This window comes from Callionymus lyra, chromosome 14, assembly GCF_982586985.1.
Source record: "Callionymus lyra chromosome 14, fCalLyr1.hap1.1, whole genome shotgun sequence".
NCBI classification, from domain to species: Eukaryota; Metazoa; Chordata; class Actinopteri; order Syngnathiformes; family Callionymidae; genus Callionymus; species Callionymus lyra.
The window spans coordinates 2,913,316-2,927,941 of record NC_141831.1 but is presented as its reverse complement, the minus strand read 5'-3'; the positions used below and the strand labels follow the sequence as shown (position 1 = coordinate 2,927,941).

Genomic DNA, 14,626 nt, shown 5'->3' with positions numbered 1-14,626 from the left:
ACAATACTACACATATATACTTGTTACTACACTATCACAACACCAGAGTCAAGTACTGGACAATACTACACATATATACTTGTTACAACACTATCACAACACCAGAGTCAAGTACTGGACAATACTACACATATATACTTGTTACTACACTATCACAACACCAGAGTCAAGTACTGGACAATACTACACATATATACTTGTTACTACACTATCACAACACCAGAGTCAAGTACTGGACAATACTATACATATATACTTGTTACTACACTATCTTAACACCAGAGTCAAGTACTGGACAATACTACACATATATACTTGTTACTACACTATCACAACACCAGAGTCAAGTACTGGACAATACTACACATATATACTTGTTACTACACTATCACAACACCAGAGTCAAGTACTGGAGAATACTACACATATATACTTGTTACTACACTATCACAACACCAGAGTCAAGTACTGGACAATACTACACATATATACTTGTTACTACACTATCACAACACCAGAGTCAAGTACAGGACAATACTACACATATATACTTGTTACTACACTATCACAACACCAGAGTCAAGTACTGGACAATACTACACATATATACTTGTTACTACACTATCACAACACCAGAGTCAAGTACTGGACAATACTACACATATATACTTGTTACTACACTATCACAACACCAGAGTCAAGTACTGGACAATACTACACATATATACTTGTTACTACACTATCACAACACCAGAGTCAAGTACTGGACAATACTACACATATATACTTGTTACTACACTATCACATCAGGATGAAAACATTCTTGACTAAACAAACACACTCTGGTCGTCATAGCAACAGAAAGTTGTTGTTAGAAAGTGAAAAAGGATAAAAAACTTCATAACAATAGAAAAACTCAAACAAACAAAAACATGAAATAGTTTCACAAAAGAATCTCAACAAACTAACGTTCACAGTCACACTCTGGAACAGGAAGCTCTCGTGAGTCTAAATCAGTTGAGCGACTTTAAATCTGTGCCTGCAGTTGCTCGGTGAACCGCAGGAGGCGCTGGTGAGTCGCGTCAGAAGCAGGAGTCGCTGGTTCTAATGTCGACGCAGCTGTGAGTGACGCTGGACGAGGTGAGTCAGATGTTGTGTTGTTGTTGTGTTGTTGTTGTGTAGTTGTGAGTCCGTGCGCGCGCACGTGTCGCGAGAGGTGCGAGGGTCGCTAGTTTGACGCCGAGACTGTTATCGAGCAAAACAACACGAGTAGTTCCGAGAAAACCCGCCAATAAACGCTCGGTACCTTCGGTCCAGTTGTCAACACTCGGAACACGGAGGGCCGGACATGCTGCCGGTCCTGCTGGGCTCGAGGGGATGCATCTGTGACGTGGGTGTTGCAGGAAAAGCAGGTAAAACGGCAGCGGAATCAGCGGCTGAACAACCGGGAACGTTCAAGTCTTCTTCGCTCCGAGCGACTGGTTTTCCATGTCGCGTCACAGCCTGCTCGGCTCGCGCGCGCCCCCCACAGGCCGGCACCCGACACTGCTGCTGTTAGTTCTTAAATACATGTTTGTTCGTCATTTAACAGTAAATAATGACCTAGAAAGTATTTAAATACTAGGATGTGATTTAACTCTTAAATGACATCATTAGAAAAACATGTAAAGATTCATAAATGTGTCAATAATACATTTATTTATCTATACATGTATTATTCATATATTTTGTGATTCTAACATTTTTATATTATTATTATTATACATTTCTATTCATTTAATGTTTACACTTATCGTCCGACACAATGTCAAGTGTATAAAAACAGACATTTATCAAAAGTGAAAAGTATAAATACATGAATAAATACATGTAGAAATACATGAATAATTAAATGTACAAATAAATAGAAAAAATCTTCGACAACAATAAATTCAGACGTTTTTTTATCTGTATATTTAGTTTAGTTTATATTTATTTATTCACACATTTATTTATTTACTCATACATTTATTTATTTATTTATTTACTCTCACATTATTTTATTTTATTTATTCACACATTATTTTTTTTATTCACACATTTACTTATTTATTTAATCACACATTATTTTATTTTATTTATTCACACATTTATTTATTTATTTAATCACACATTATTTTATTTTATTTATTCACACATTTATTTATTTATTTATTCACACATTTATTTTTTTACTCACACATTTTTTTTTATTCACACATTTATTTATTCACACATTTTTTTATTTTATTTATTCACACATTTATTTTTTTATTCACACATTTATTTATTTACTCATATACATTTATTCAATTTTCAATATTTCAATTTTTTTAAATATTTATTTACACACTTGCTAATTTAAGTATTAATAAGTTTATATTATATTCATACATTTTAACTTTAATTTAGTTGTACATATAAGTATGTATCTAATTGGTTATTTAAACTTTTATTTATTTATGAAACATGTCAACAATTTAATGTTTATTGACACATTTATTTCTTTAAACATTTAATATTTATTTATTACACATTTATTTACTGATTTATTTAAACATGTTCAAATGTGTTCAGTCATTAATTCGTGTGTTTATTTATTATTATTTCTTTCCATTATTTATTATTATTTCTTTCTATTCTTTATTATTATTTCTTTCCATTATTTATTATTATTTCTTTCTATTATTTATTGTTATTTCTTTCTATTATTTATTATTATTTCTTTCCATTATATATTATTATTTATTTATTATTATTTATTTATATTATTTATTATTATTTATTTATTATTATTTCTTTCCATTATTTATTATTATTTCTTTCTGTTATTTATTGTTATTTCTTTCTATTATTTATTATTATTTCTTTCCATTATATATTATTATTTATTTATTATTATTTATTTATATTATTTATTATTATTTATTTATTATTATTTCTTTCCATTATTTATTATTATTTATTTCTATTATTTATTATTATTTCTTTCTATTATTTATTATTATTTCTTTCCATTATATATTATTATTTATTTATTATTATTTATTTCCATTATTTATTATTATTTATTTATTTATATTATTTAATATTTATTTCCATTATTTATTATTATTTATTTCCATTATTTATTATTATTTATTTATATTATTTATTATTATATATTTGTATTAATTATTATTATTTATTTATATTATTTATTTATATTTTTATTATTATATATTTGTATTAATTATTATTATTTATTTATATTATTTTTCAAAGACGTTGAAACCTGGTGAAGGTCACGGAGGTCAAACTAGACGAAGACGACACTCGTCAATGTTTGACCGACTCGAGGTCAGAGTCGCGACGGCGAGCCGTTACCGCGGCGACGAGCAGCCATCAGGAACCAAGAGTCTGAAGTCTGAGGTGTTTGTTTGGATGCAGAGAAGAACGTCTTCCTGATGAGCCGGAGCTTCTCATGGAAGCACCTGAGACGCTGCAGACCTTCTCGTGTCCTCATGAGCCGCCACACGCCGCCGTGGCTGCAGGTGGTCGGACACGCAGGTGAGCGCCTCCGTCAAGGGTCGCGACCCCGCCGCCGCCACTCATGACCTTCTCTCGCAGGGAACTTCCAGGTGGGCGAGTGTGGGCGTCTGCTCAAGAGGTTCTGCCCGCGGGAGCAGGTGTGTTACCTGAAGCTCATGGACGACGGTCTTCGCTCCTTCGTGCCGACGTACTACGGCGTGACGCGGCGCGAGCAGCAGGACTTCAACGTGATGGATAACCTGCTGACGCACTTCCACGCGCCCGCCATCATGGACTGCAAGATGGGCAGTCGGTTCGTACGACCTTTGACCCGCCGGGTCCACGAGTGGATTCATGATCGTTGTGATGTTTTGTATCGTTTTATGTTAGATTTTAACCTTTTTTTCGCTTTTTTTTAAATTGATTTAAATGATTCCTATATTTAAGATCAAATGAGTTTTTACAGAATAACTACATTTGAAAAAATATCTTCAAACATACATTTTCTTAATTCAATATATTTAAATTCACAGTCTTTTTAATTAATTATATACGTGTTGTTATAACAGAGTTATAACTTCGACGACGTCACATGATCGTCTGCGAGTCGCATCATTGGCTGAGAGTCATTTAAACTTTTCCCTTTTTTTTCTATCGTTTCTGTTTTTCTTCTTTTCATCTGGTAGATTGTAAAATAATACGAAATTCAAAGTATAAATACAAATCTTTTTATTTTATTTCTAAGAACAGTTTTATTTCTGTGTTTGTAAACATTTATTTATATGTTTAAACTTTTATGTATTTGTATATTTAATCGTTTACTCAATATTTTAACATTTATTGTTATTATGATTTTTTTATTCAATTATTCTTTTTTACAACATTTCACTGGCAGTATTTAAAATAGTAGAACATAAATAAATATGTATAAATACAAGAAAACATCAATGGACAGTTAAAGTCTATGTTGTCACATGATCGTCTCTGCGTCCTGTGATTGGCTGAAGGTTTGATCATTTTTATTTTTTTATTGAATTTAAAAGGCTTCGAATAGAAAAATATTGAATTTACAAAATTATTTCTTTAATTGTTTGAGTTAGAAAATCAAACTGTATGTGTAGAAAATATAATATGTATATAAATGTAATTCCTTCTTTACGTGACATCACAGGTTAGCTAGCGGCTAAGGTGCTCATGTGGTTGATGTTCCAGGACGTACCTGGAGGAGGAGCTGCAGGAGCGTCCTCAGCCGCGCCGGGACATGTACCTGAAGATGGTGGCGGTGGATCCGGCGGCCCCTACAGGCCAGGAGCGGGAGCAGCAAGCGGTGCTGAAGACGCGCTACATGCAGTGGCGGGAGAGCCTCAGCTCCACCACCACGCTCGGCTTCCGCGTGGAAGGCTTCAGGGTGAGTTCTTCTGGTGGTCCTGGTCCGTCAGAGCTGACGCCTGCTGGTCCTGCAGAAGTCCAGTGGAGAGTGTCACACCAGCTTCAAGAGGACCAGGAGCCGCGAGCAGGTGATGGAGGCGCTCGGGAGCTTCGTGGACTCACAGTCCAGCCTGCTGGTACGAGCGTGGAGGAGTGTGCACGAGCGTGGATGAGAGTGCACGAGCGTGGACGAGAGTGCACGAGCGTGGACGAGAGTGCACGAGCGTGGACGAGCGTGGACGAGAGTGCACGAGCGTGGACAAGCGTGGACGAGAGTGCACGAGCGTGGACGAGAGTGCATGAGCGTGGACGAGCGTGGACGAGAGTGCACGAGCGTGGACAAGCGTGGACGAGAGTGCACGAGCGTGGACGAGAGTGCATGAGCGTGGACGAGCGTGGACGAGAGTGCACGAGCGTGGACGAGCGTGGACGAGCGTGGACGAGAGTGCACGAGCGTGGACGAGCGTGGACAAGAGTGCACGAGCGTGGACGAGAGTGCACGAGCGTGGACGAGAGTGGACGAGAGTGCACGAGTGTGGACGAGCGTGGACGAGAGTGCACGAGCGTGGACGAGCGTGCACGAGCATGGACGAGAGTGGACGAGAGTGCACGAGCGTGGACGAGCGTAGACGGGAGAGTGCACGAGCGTGGACGAGCGTAGACGAGAGTGCACGAGCGTGGACGAGAGTGCACGAGCGTGGACGAGAGTGCACGAGCGTGGACGAGAGTGGACGAGCGTGCACGAGACTTCTCTAACATCTTCTCTCCAGCAGGCGTACCTGAAGAGGCTGAAGCACCTGAGGAACATCCTGGAGGAGTCACAGTTCTTCAAGACTCACGAGGTAAAGAGTTGATTATATTCACATGTTGAACGTTTTAAATGTTGAAACTTATTTTATTGAGATATTTTCAAATGTTTTCGAATTCCTGCAATTCAATATATAAATGTTGTTTTAATAGTGGCACAAGATTTTGATGCGTTGTATCGGGATGCCGACAAATTGTGACGCGACATAATGTGACGCGACATGTTGGGATGCCGACATAATGTGACGCGACATGTTGTGACGCGACATGTTGTGACGCGACATGTTGTGACGCGACATATTGTGATGCCGACATAATGTGACGCGACATGTTGGGATGCCGACATAATGTGACGCGACATGTTGGGATGCCGACATATTGTGACGCCGACATATTGTGATGCCGACATAATGTGACGCGACATGTTGGGATGCCGACATATTGTGACGCGACATGTTGGGATGCCGACATGTTGGGATGCCGACATGTTGGGATGCCGACATGTTGGGATGCCGACATATTGTGACGCGACATGTTGGGATGCCGACATATTGTGACGCGACATGTTGGGATGCCGACATATTGTGACGCGACATGTTGGGATGCCGACATATTGTGACGCGACATGTTGGGATGCCGACATATTGTGATGCGACATGTGGTGATGCGACATATTGTGACGGGACATATTGTGACGCGACATATTGTGACGCGACATATTGTGACGCGACATATTGTGACGCGACATATGGTGACGCAACATATTGTGATGCCAACATATTGTGATGCCGACATAATGTGACGCGACATTGTGACGCGACATTTCGGGATGCCGACATATTGTGACGCGACATGTTGGGATGCCGACATATTGTGACGCGACATATTGTGACGCCGACATATTGTGATGCCGACTTATTGTGACGCGACATGTTGGGATGCCGACATATTGTGACGCGACATGTTGGGATGCCGACATATTGTGATGCGACATGTTGGGATGCCGACATATTGTGACGCGACATATTGTGACGCGACATATTGTGATGCCGACATAATGTGACGCGACATATTGTGACGCGACATATGGTGACGCAACATATTGTGATGCCAACATATTGTGATGCCGACATAATGTGACGCGACATTGTGACGCGACATTTCGGGATGCCGACAAATTGTGACGCGACATAATGTGACGCGACATGTTGGGATGCCGACATAATGTGACGCGACATGTTGTGACGCGACATGTTGTGACGCGACATATTGTGATGCCGACATAATGTGACGCGACATGTTGGGATGCCGACATAATGTGACGCGACATGTTGGGATGCCGACATATTGTGACGCCGACATATTGTGATGCCGACATAATGTGACGCGACATGTTGGGATGCCGACATATTGTGACGCGACATGTTGGGATGCCGACATGTTGGGATGCCGACATGTTGGGATGCCGACATATTGTGACGCGACATGTTGGGATGCCGACATATTGTGACGCGACATGTTGGGATGCCGACATATTGTGACGCGACATGTTGGGATGCCGACATATTGTGACGCGACATGTTGGGATGCCGACATATTGTGATGCGACATGTGGTGATGCGACATATTGTGACGGGACATATTGTGACGCGACATATTGTGACGCGACATATTGTGACGCGACATATTGTGACGCGACATATGGTGACGCAACATATTGTGATGCCAACATATTGTGATGCCGACATAATGTGACGCGACATTGTGACGCGACATTTCGGGATGCCGACATATTGTGACGCGACATGTTGGGATGCCGACATATTGTGACGCGACATATTGTGACGCCGACATATTGTGATGCCGACTTATTGTGACGCGACATGTTGGGATGCCGACATATTGTGACGCGACATGTTGGGATGCCGACATATTGTGATGCGACATGTTGGGATGCCGACATATTGTGACGCGACATATTGTGACGCGACATATTGTGATGCCGACATAATGTGACGCGACATTGTGACGCGACATATTGTGACGCGACATATTGTGACGCGACATATTGTGACGCGACATATGGTGACGCAACATATTGTGACGCGACATATTGTGACGCGACATATTGTGACGCGACATATTGTGACGCGACATATGGTGACGCAACATATTGTGATGCCAACATATTGTGATGCCGACATATTGTGACGCGACATGTTGGGATGCCGACATATTGTGACGCGACATGTTGGGATGCCGACATATTGTGACGCGACATGTTGGGATGCCGACATATTGTGATGCGACATGTGGTGATGCGACATATTGTGACGGGACATATTGTGACGCGACATATTGTGACGCGACATATTGTGACGCGACATATTGTGACGCGACATATGGTGACGCAACATATTGTGATGCCAACATATTGTGATGCCGACATAATGTGACGCGACATTGTGACGCGACATTTCGGGATGCCGACATATTGTGACGCGACATGTTGGGATGCCGACATATTGTGACGCGACATATTGTGACGCCGACATATTGTGATGCCGACTTATTGTGACGCGACATGTTGGGATGCCGACATATTGTGACGCGACATGTTGGGATGCCGACATATTGTGATGCGACATGTTGGGATGCCGACATATTGTGACGCGACATATTGTGACGCGACATATTGTGATGCCGACATAATGTGACGCGACATTGTGACGCGACATATTGTGACGCGACATATTGTGACGCGACATATTGTGACGCGACATATGGTGACGCAACATATTGTGATGCCAACATATTGTGATGCCGACATAATGTGACGCGACATTGTGACGCGACATTTCGGGATGCCGACATATTGTGACGCGACATGTTGGGATGCCGACATATTGTGACGCGACATATTGTGACGCCGACATATTGTGATGCCGACTTATTGTGACGCGACATGTTGGGATGCCGACATATTGTGACGCGACATGTTGGGATGCCGACATATTGTGATGCGACATGTTGGGATGCCGACATATTGTGACGCGACATATTGTGACGCGACATATTGTGATGCCGACATAATGTGACGCGACATTGTGACGCGACATATTGTGACGCGACATATTGTGATGCCGACATAATGTGACGCGACATTGTGACGCGACATGTTGGGATGCCGACATAATGTGACGCGACATGTTGGGATGCCGACTAATTGTGACGCGACATGTTGGGATGCCGACATATTGTGATGCGACATGTTGGGATGCCGACATATTGTGACGCGACATGTTGGGATGCCGAAATATTGTGATGCGACATGTTGGATGCCGACATATTGTGATGCGACATGTTGGGATGCCGACATATTGTGACGCGACATGTTGGGATGCCGACATATTGTGATGCGACATGTTGGATGCCGACATATTGTGACGCGACATATTGTGATGCCGACATATTGTGACGCGACATATTGTGATGCCGACATATTGTGACGCGACATTGTGACGCGACATGTTGGGACGACGACATATTGTGACGCGACATGTTGGGATGCCGACATATTGTGACGCGACATATTGTGACGCCGACATAATGTGACGCGACATGTTGGGATGGCGACATATTGTGACGCGACATATTGTGGCGCGACATTGTGACGCGACATATTGTGGCGCCGACATATTGTGATGCCGACATAATGTGACGCGACATATTGTGACGCGACATATTGTGATGCCGACATAATGTGACGCGACATGTTGGGATGCCGACATATTGTGACGCGACATATTGTGATGCCGACATATTGTGACGCGACATGTTGGGACGACGACATATTGTGACGCGACATGTTGGGATGCCGACATATTGTGACGCGACATATTGTGACGCCGACATAATGTGACGCGACATGTTGGGATGGCGACATATTGTGACGCGACATATTGTGGCGCGACATTGTGACGCGACATATTGTGGCGCCGACATATTGTGATGCCGACATAATGTGACGCGACATATTGTGACGCGACATATTGTGATGCCGACATAATGTGACGCGACATTGTGACGCGACATGTTGGGATGCCGACATATTGTGACGCGACATGTTGGGATGCCGACATATTGTGATGCCGACATAATGTGATGCCGACATAATGTGACGCGACATTGTGACGCGACATGTTGGGATGCCGACATATTGTGACGCGACATATTGTGATGCCGACATATTGTGATGCCGACATAATGTGACGCGACATTGTGACGCAACATGTTGGGATGCCGACATATTGTGACGCGACATATTGTGACGCGACATATTGTGACGCCGACATATTGTGATGCCGACATAATGTGACGCGACATTGTGACGCGACATGTTGGGATGCCGACATATTGTGACGCAACATATTGTGATGCCGACATATTGTGATGCCGACATAATGTGACGCGACATTGTGACGCGACATGTTGGGATGCCGACATATTGTGACGCGACATGTTGGGATGCCGACATATTGTGATGCCGACATAATGTGATGCCGACATAATGTGACGCGACATTGTGACGCGACATGTTGGGATGCCGACATATTGTGACGCGACATATTGTGATGCCGACATATTGTGATGCCGACATAATGTGACGCGACATTGTGACGCGACATGTTGGGATGCCGACATATTGTGACGCGACATATTGTGACGCGACATATTGTGACGCCGACATATTGTGATGCCGACATAATGTGACGCGACATTGTGACGCGACATGTTGGGATGCCGACATATTGTGACGCAACATATTGTGATGCCGACATATTGTGATGCCGACATAATGTGACGCGACATTGTGACGCGACATGTTGGGATGCCGACATACTGTGCCGCCGACATATTGTGATGCCGACATAATGTGACCCGACATTGTGACGCGACATGTTGGGATGCCGACATATTGTGACGCGACATATTGTGATGCCGACATATTGTGATGCCGACATAATGTGACGCGACATATTGTGACGCCGACATATTGTGATGCCGACATAATGTGACGCGACATAATGTGACGCGACATGTTGGAATGCCAACATATTGTGACGCAACATATTGTGACGCCGACATATTGTGATGCCGACATAATGTGACGCGACATTGTGACGCGATATGTTGGGATGCCGACATATTGTGACGCGACATATTGTGATGCCGACATATTGTGATGCCGACATAATGTGACGCGACATAATGTGACGCGACATGTCGGGATGCCGACATATTGTGACGCGACATGTTGGAATGCCAAAATATTGTGACGCAACATATTGTGACGCCGACATATTGTGATGCCGACATAATGTGACGCGACATTGTGACGCGATATGTTGGGATGCCGACATATTGTGACGCGACATATTGTGATGCCGACATATTGTGACGCGACATATTGTGACGCCGACATATTGTGATGCCCACATAATGTGACGCGACATTGTGACGCGACATGTTGGGATGCCGACATAATGTGACGCGACATTGTGACGCGACATCTTGGGATGCCGACATATTGTGACGCGACATGTTGGAATGCCGACATATTGTGACGCAACATATTGTGACGCCGACATATTGTGATGCCGACATAATGTGACGCGACATGTTGGGATGCCGACATATTGTGACGCGACATGTTGGGATGCCGACATATTGTGACGCGACATGCTGGGATGCCGACATATTGTGACGCGACATATTGTGACGCGACATGCTGGGATGCCGACATATTGTGACGCGACATATTGTGACGCGACATATTGTGACGCGACATATTGTGACGCGACATATTGTGATGCCCACATAATGTGACGCGACATTGTGACGCGACATCTTGGGATGCCGACATATTGTGACGCGACATGTTGGAATGCCGACATATTGTGACGCAACATATTGTGACGCCGACATATTGTGATGCCGACATAATGTGACGCGACATGTTGGGATGCCGACATATTGTGACGCGACATGTTGGGATGCCGACATATTGTGACGCGACATGTTGGGATGCCGACATATTGTGACGCGACATGTTGGGATGCCGACATATTGTGATGCCGACATATTGTGACGCGACATGTTGGAATGCCAACATATTGTGATGCCGACATATTGTGATGCCGACATAATGTGACGCGACATGTTGGGATGCCAACATATTGTGACGCAACATATTGTGACGCCGACATATTGTGACGCGACATATTGTGATGCCGACATATTGTGACGCGACATGTTGGGATGCCGACATATTGTGACGCCGACATATTGTGATGCCCACATAATGTGCCGCGACATTGTGACGCGACATGTTGGGATGCTGACATATTGTGACGCGGCATATTGTGATGCCGACATGTTGGGATGCCGACATATTGTGACGCGACATATTGTGATGCCGACATATTGTGACGCGACATGTTGGAATGCCAACATATTGTGACGCAACATATTGTGACGCCGACATATTGTGATGCCGACATAATGTGACGCGACATGTTGGGATGCCAACATATTGTGACGCAACATATTGTGACGCGACATATTGTGATGCCGACATAATGTGACGCGACATGTTGGGATGCCGACATATTGTGACGCCGACATATTGTGATGCCCACATAATGTGCCGCGACATTGTGACGCGACATGTTGGGATGCCGACATATTGTGACGCGACATGTTGGGATGCCGACATATTGTAAGTAAGTAAGTAAGTAAGTAATATTTATTTATATAGCGCTTTTCGAGACCAGGGTCACAAAGCGCTTTAACAATCAAAACAATACTCCAAACAGTACATACTTCAAAGATCAAGATAATACTGAGAACAACACAGGAGTTCGAGAAATTCAAGGAAAAGCCTGAACAAATAGAAACGTCTTAAGATGTTTCTTAAAGGAGTCAGTAGATCATCAAGAGCAAAGAGAGAGAAGATCGTTCCAAAGCTTAGGAGCAACAGCCTGAAAAGATTTCTCTCCTCTGGTCCTGAACCGTGTGCGTGGAACCATAAGTAGATTCTGATCCACATGTTGGAATGCCGACATATTGTGACGCAACATATTGTGACGCCGACATATTGTGACGCCGACATATTGTGACGCGACATGTTGGGATGCCGACATATTGTAACGCGGCATATTGTGATGCCGACATAATGTGACGCGACATGTTGGGATGCCGACATATTGTGACGCGACATGTTGGGATGCCGACATATTGTGACGCGACATGTTGGGATGCCGACATATTGTGACGCAACATATTGTGATGCCGACATATTGTGACGCGACATATTGTGATGCCGACATATTGTGACGCGACATGCTGGGATGCCGACATATTGTGACGCGACATGTTGGGATGCCGACATATTGTGACGCGACATGCTGGGATGCCGACATATTGTGACGCGACATATTGTGATGCGACGTGTTGGGCTGCGACATATTGTGATGCGACATATGGTGATGCGACATATGGTGATGCGACATATGGTGACGCGACATATGGTGATGCGACATATGGTGATGCGACATATGGTGATGCGACATATGGTGATGCAACATATGGTGATGCGACATATGGTGATGCGACATATGGTGACGCGACATATGGTGATGCGACATATGGTGATGCGACATATGGTGATGCGACATATGGTGATGCGACATATGGTGATGCAACATATGGTGATGCAACATATGGTGATGCGACATATGGTGATGCGACATATGGTGATGCGACATATGGTGATGCGACATATGGTGATGCGACATATGGTGATGCAACATATGGTGATGCAACATGCAACTTATTGGGATGCGACATATTGTGATGCAATAAATTTTGCTGCAACATATTGTGACGCGATGTACTGGGATGCGACATATTATAATAATAATAATACTGTCTATTTATAAAGCGCCTAGACCAGGGTCACAAAGCGCTTTGGACAGTCATGCATTCACACATACTGACGGCAGTAGGCTGTAGGCTGCACCACATGCACCAGCTCTGCCATCAGGAGGAATCAGTGTAAAGTGTCTTCAGGGACATATTATGCGACATATTGCGATGAAAATGTCGAAACAGAAACATTCTAATGAAGTCAAGGTCGCGTCACTGATTCAAACCCGATGTCTGCAGGTCGTCGGTTCTTCTCTTCTCTTCGTTCACGACCCGAGCGGCAGAACCGGCGTCTGGATGATCGACTTCGGGAAGACGGTTCCGCTCCCGCCGGCTCTGACCCTGGACCACCGGCGGGCCTGGATGGAGGGGAACCACGAGGACGGCTACCTGTGGGGTCTGGACAACCTGATCGACGTGATGACGGACCTGACCAGGCCTGTCAGAGCGCCCCCTACCTGTGACCCCCAAGAATAAAGCCTTTTATCACGGATGTGACTGGTTTCTACACACGACCGTAACATTATGACCAGCTGAAGATGTTTCAGGAGAACAAGAGCCGTAACATTATGACCATCTGAAGAGGTTTCAGGAGAACAAGAGCCGTAACATTATGACCAGCTGAAGATGTTTCAAGAGCCATAACATTATGACCAGCTGAAGAGGTTTCAGGAGAACAAGAGCCGTAACATTATGACCATCTGAAGATGTTTCAGGAGAACAAGAGCCGTAACATTATGACCATCTGAAGATGTTTCAAGAGAACAAGAGCCGTAACATTATGACCAGCTGAAGATGTTTCAGGAGAACAAGAGCCGTAACATTATGACCAGCTGAAGAGGTTTCAGGAGAACAAGAGCCGTAACATTATGAC

General features: G+C 43.6%; 1 protein-coding gene across 3 annotated transcripts; it reads left to right on the top strand.

The window, feature by feature from the left end:
- Positions 1-761: 761 nt before the first annotated feature.
- LOC148065707 (inositol-trisphosphate 3-kinase C-like) lies at positions 762-14,243 on the top strand. Of its 3 annotated transcripts, none has more exons than XM_087808202.1 (7): positions 762-1,140; positions 3,448-3,567; positions 3,628-3,841; positions 4,741-4,936; positions 4,992-5,045; positions 5,730-5,798; positions 13,993-14,243. In XM_087808202.1, exons 2-7 carry the CDS (start codon positions 3,465-3,467, stop codon positions 14,227-14,229), a joined length of 873 nt encoding a protein of 290 aa, XP_087664328.1. In that variant the 5' UTR covers positions 762-1,140; positions 3,448-3,464; the 3' UTR covers positions 14,230-14,243. The 3 variants fall into 3 exon arrangements, with proteins under 3 accessions (XP_087664328.1, XP_087664327.1, XP_087664326.1); XM_087808201.1 differs by having other exon boundaries at positions 763-1,140; positions 4,992-5,093; XM_087808200.1 differs by having other exon boundaries at positions 763-1,140; positions 4,992-5,093; positions 5,727-5,798.
- The last annotated feature ends 383 nt before the right edge of the window (positions 14,244-14,626 follow it).

What these genes read in the sequence shown, in the direction of transcription:
- LOC148065707 (XM_087808200.1), top strand. Translation starts at nt 3,465, where the DNA reads ATGAGCCGGAGCTTCTCATGGAAGCACCTGAGACGCTGCAGACCTTCT. An exon ending in GCAGGTGGTCGGACACGCAG is followed by an intron (nt 3,568 to 3,627) that starts GTGAGCGCCTCC and finishes CTTCTCTCGCAG; the next exon opens with GGAACTTCCAGGTGGGCGAG. An exon ending in TCCGCGTGGAAGGCTTCAGG is followed by an intron (nt 4,937 to 4,991) that starts GTGAGTTCTTCT and finishes CTGGTCCTGCAG; the next exon opens with AAGTCCAGTGGAGAGTGTCA.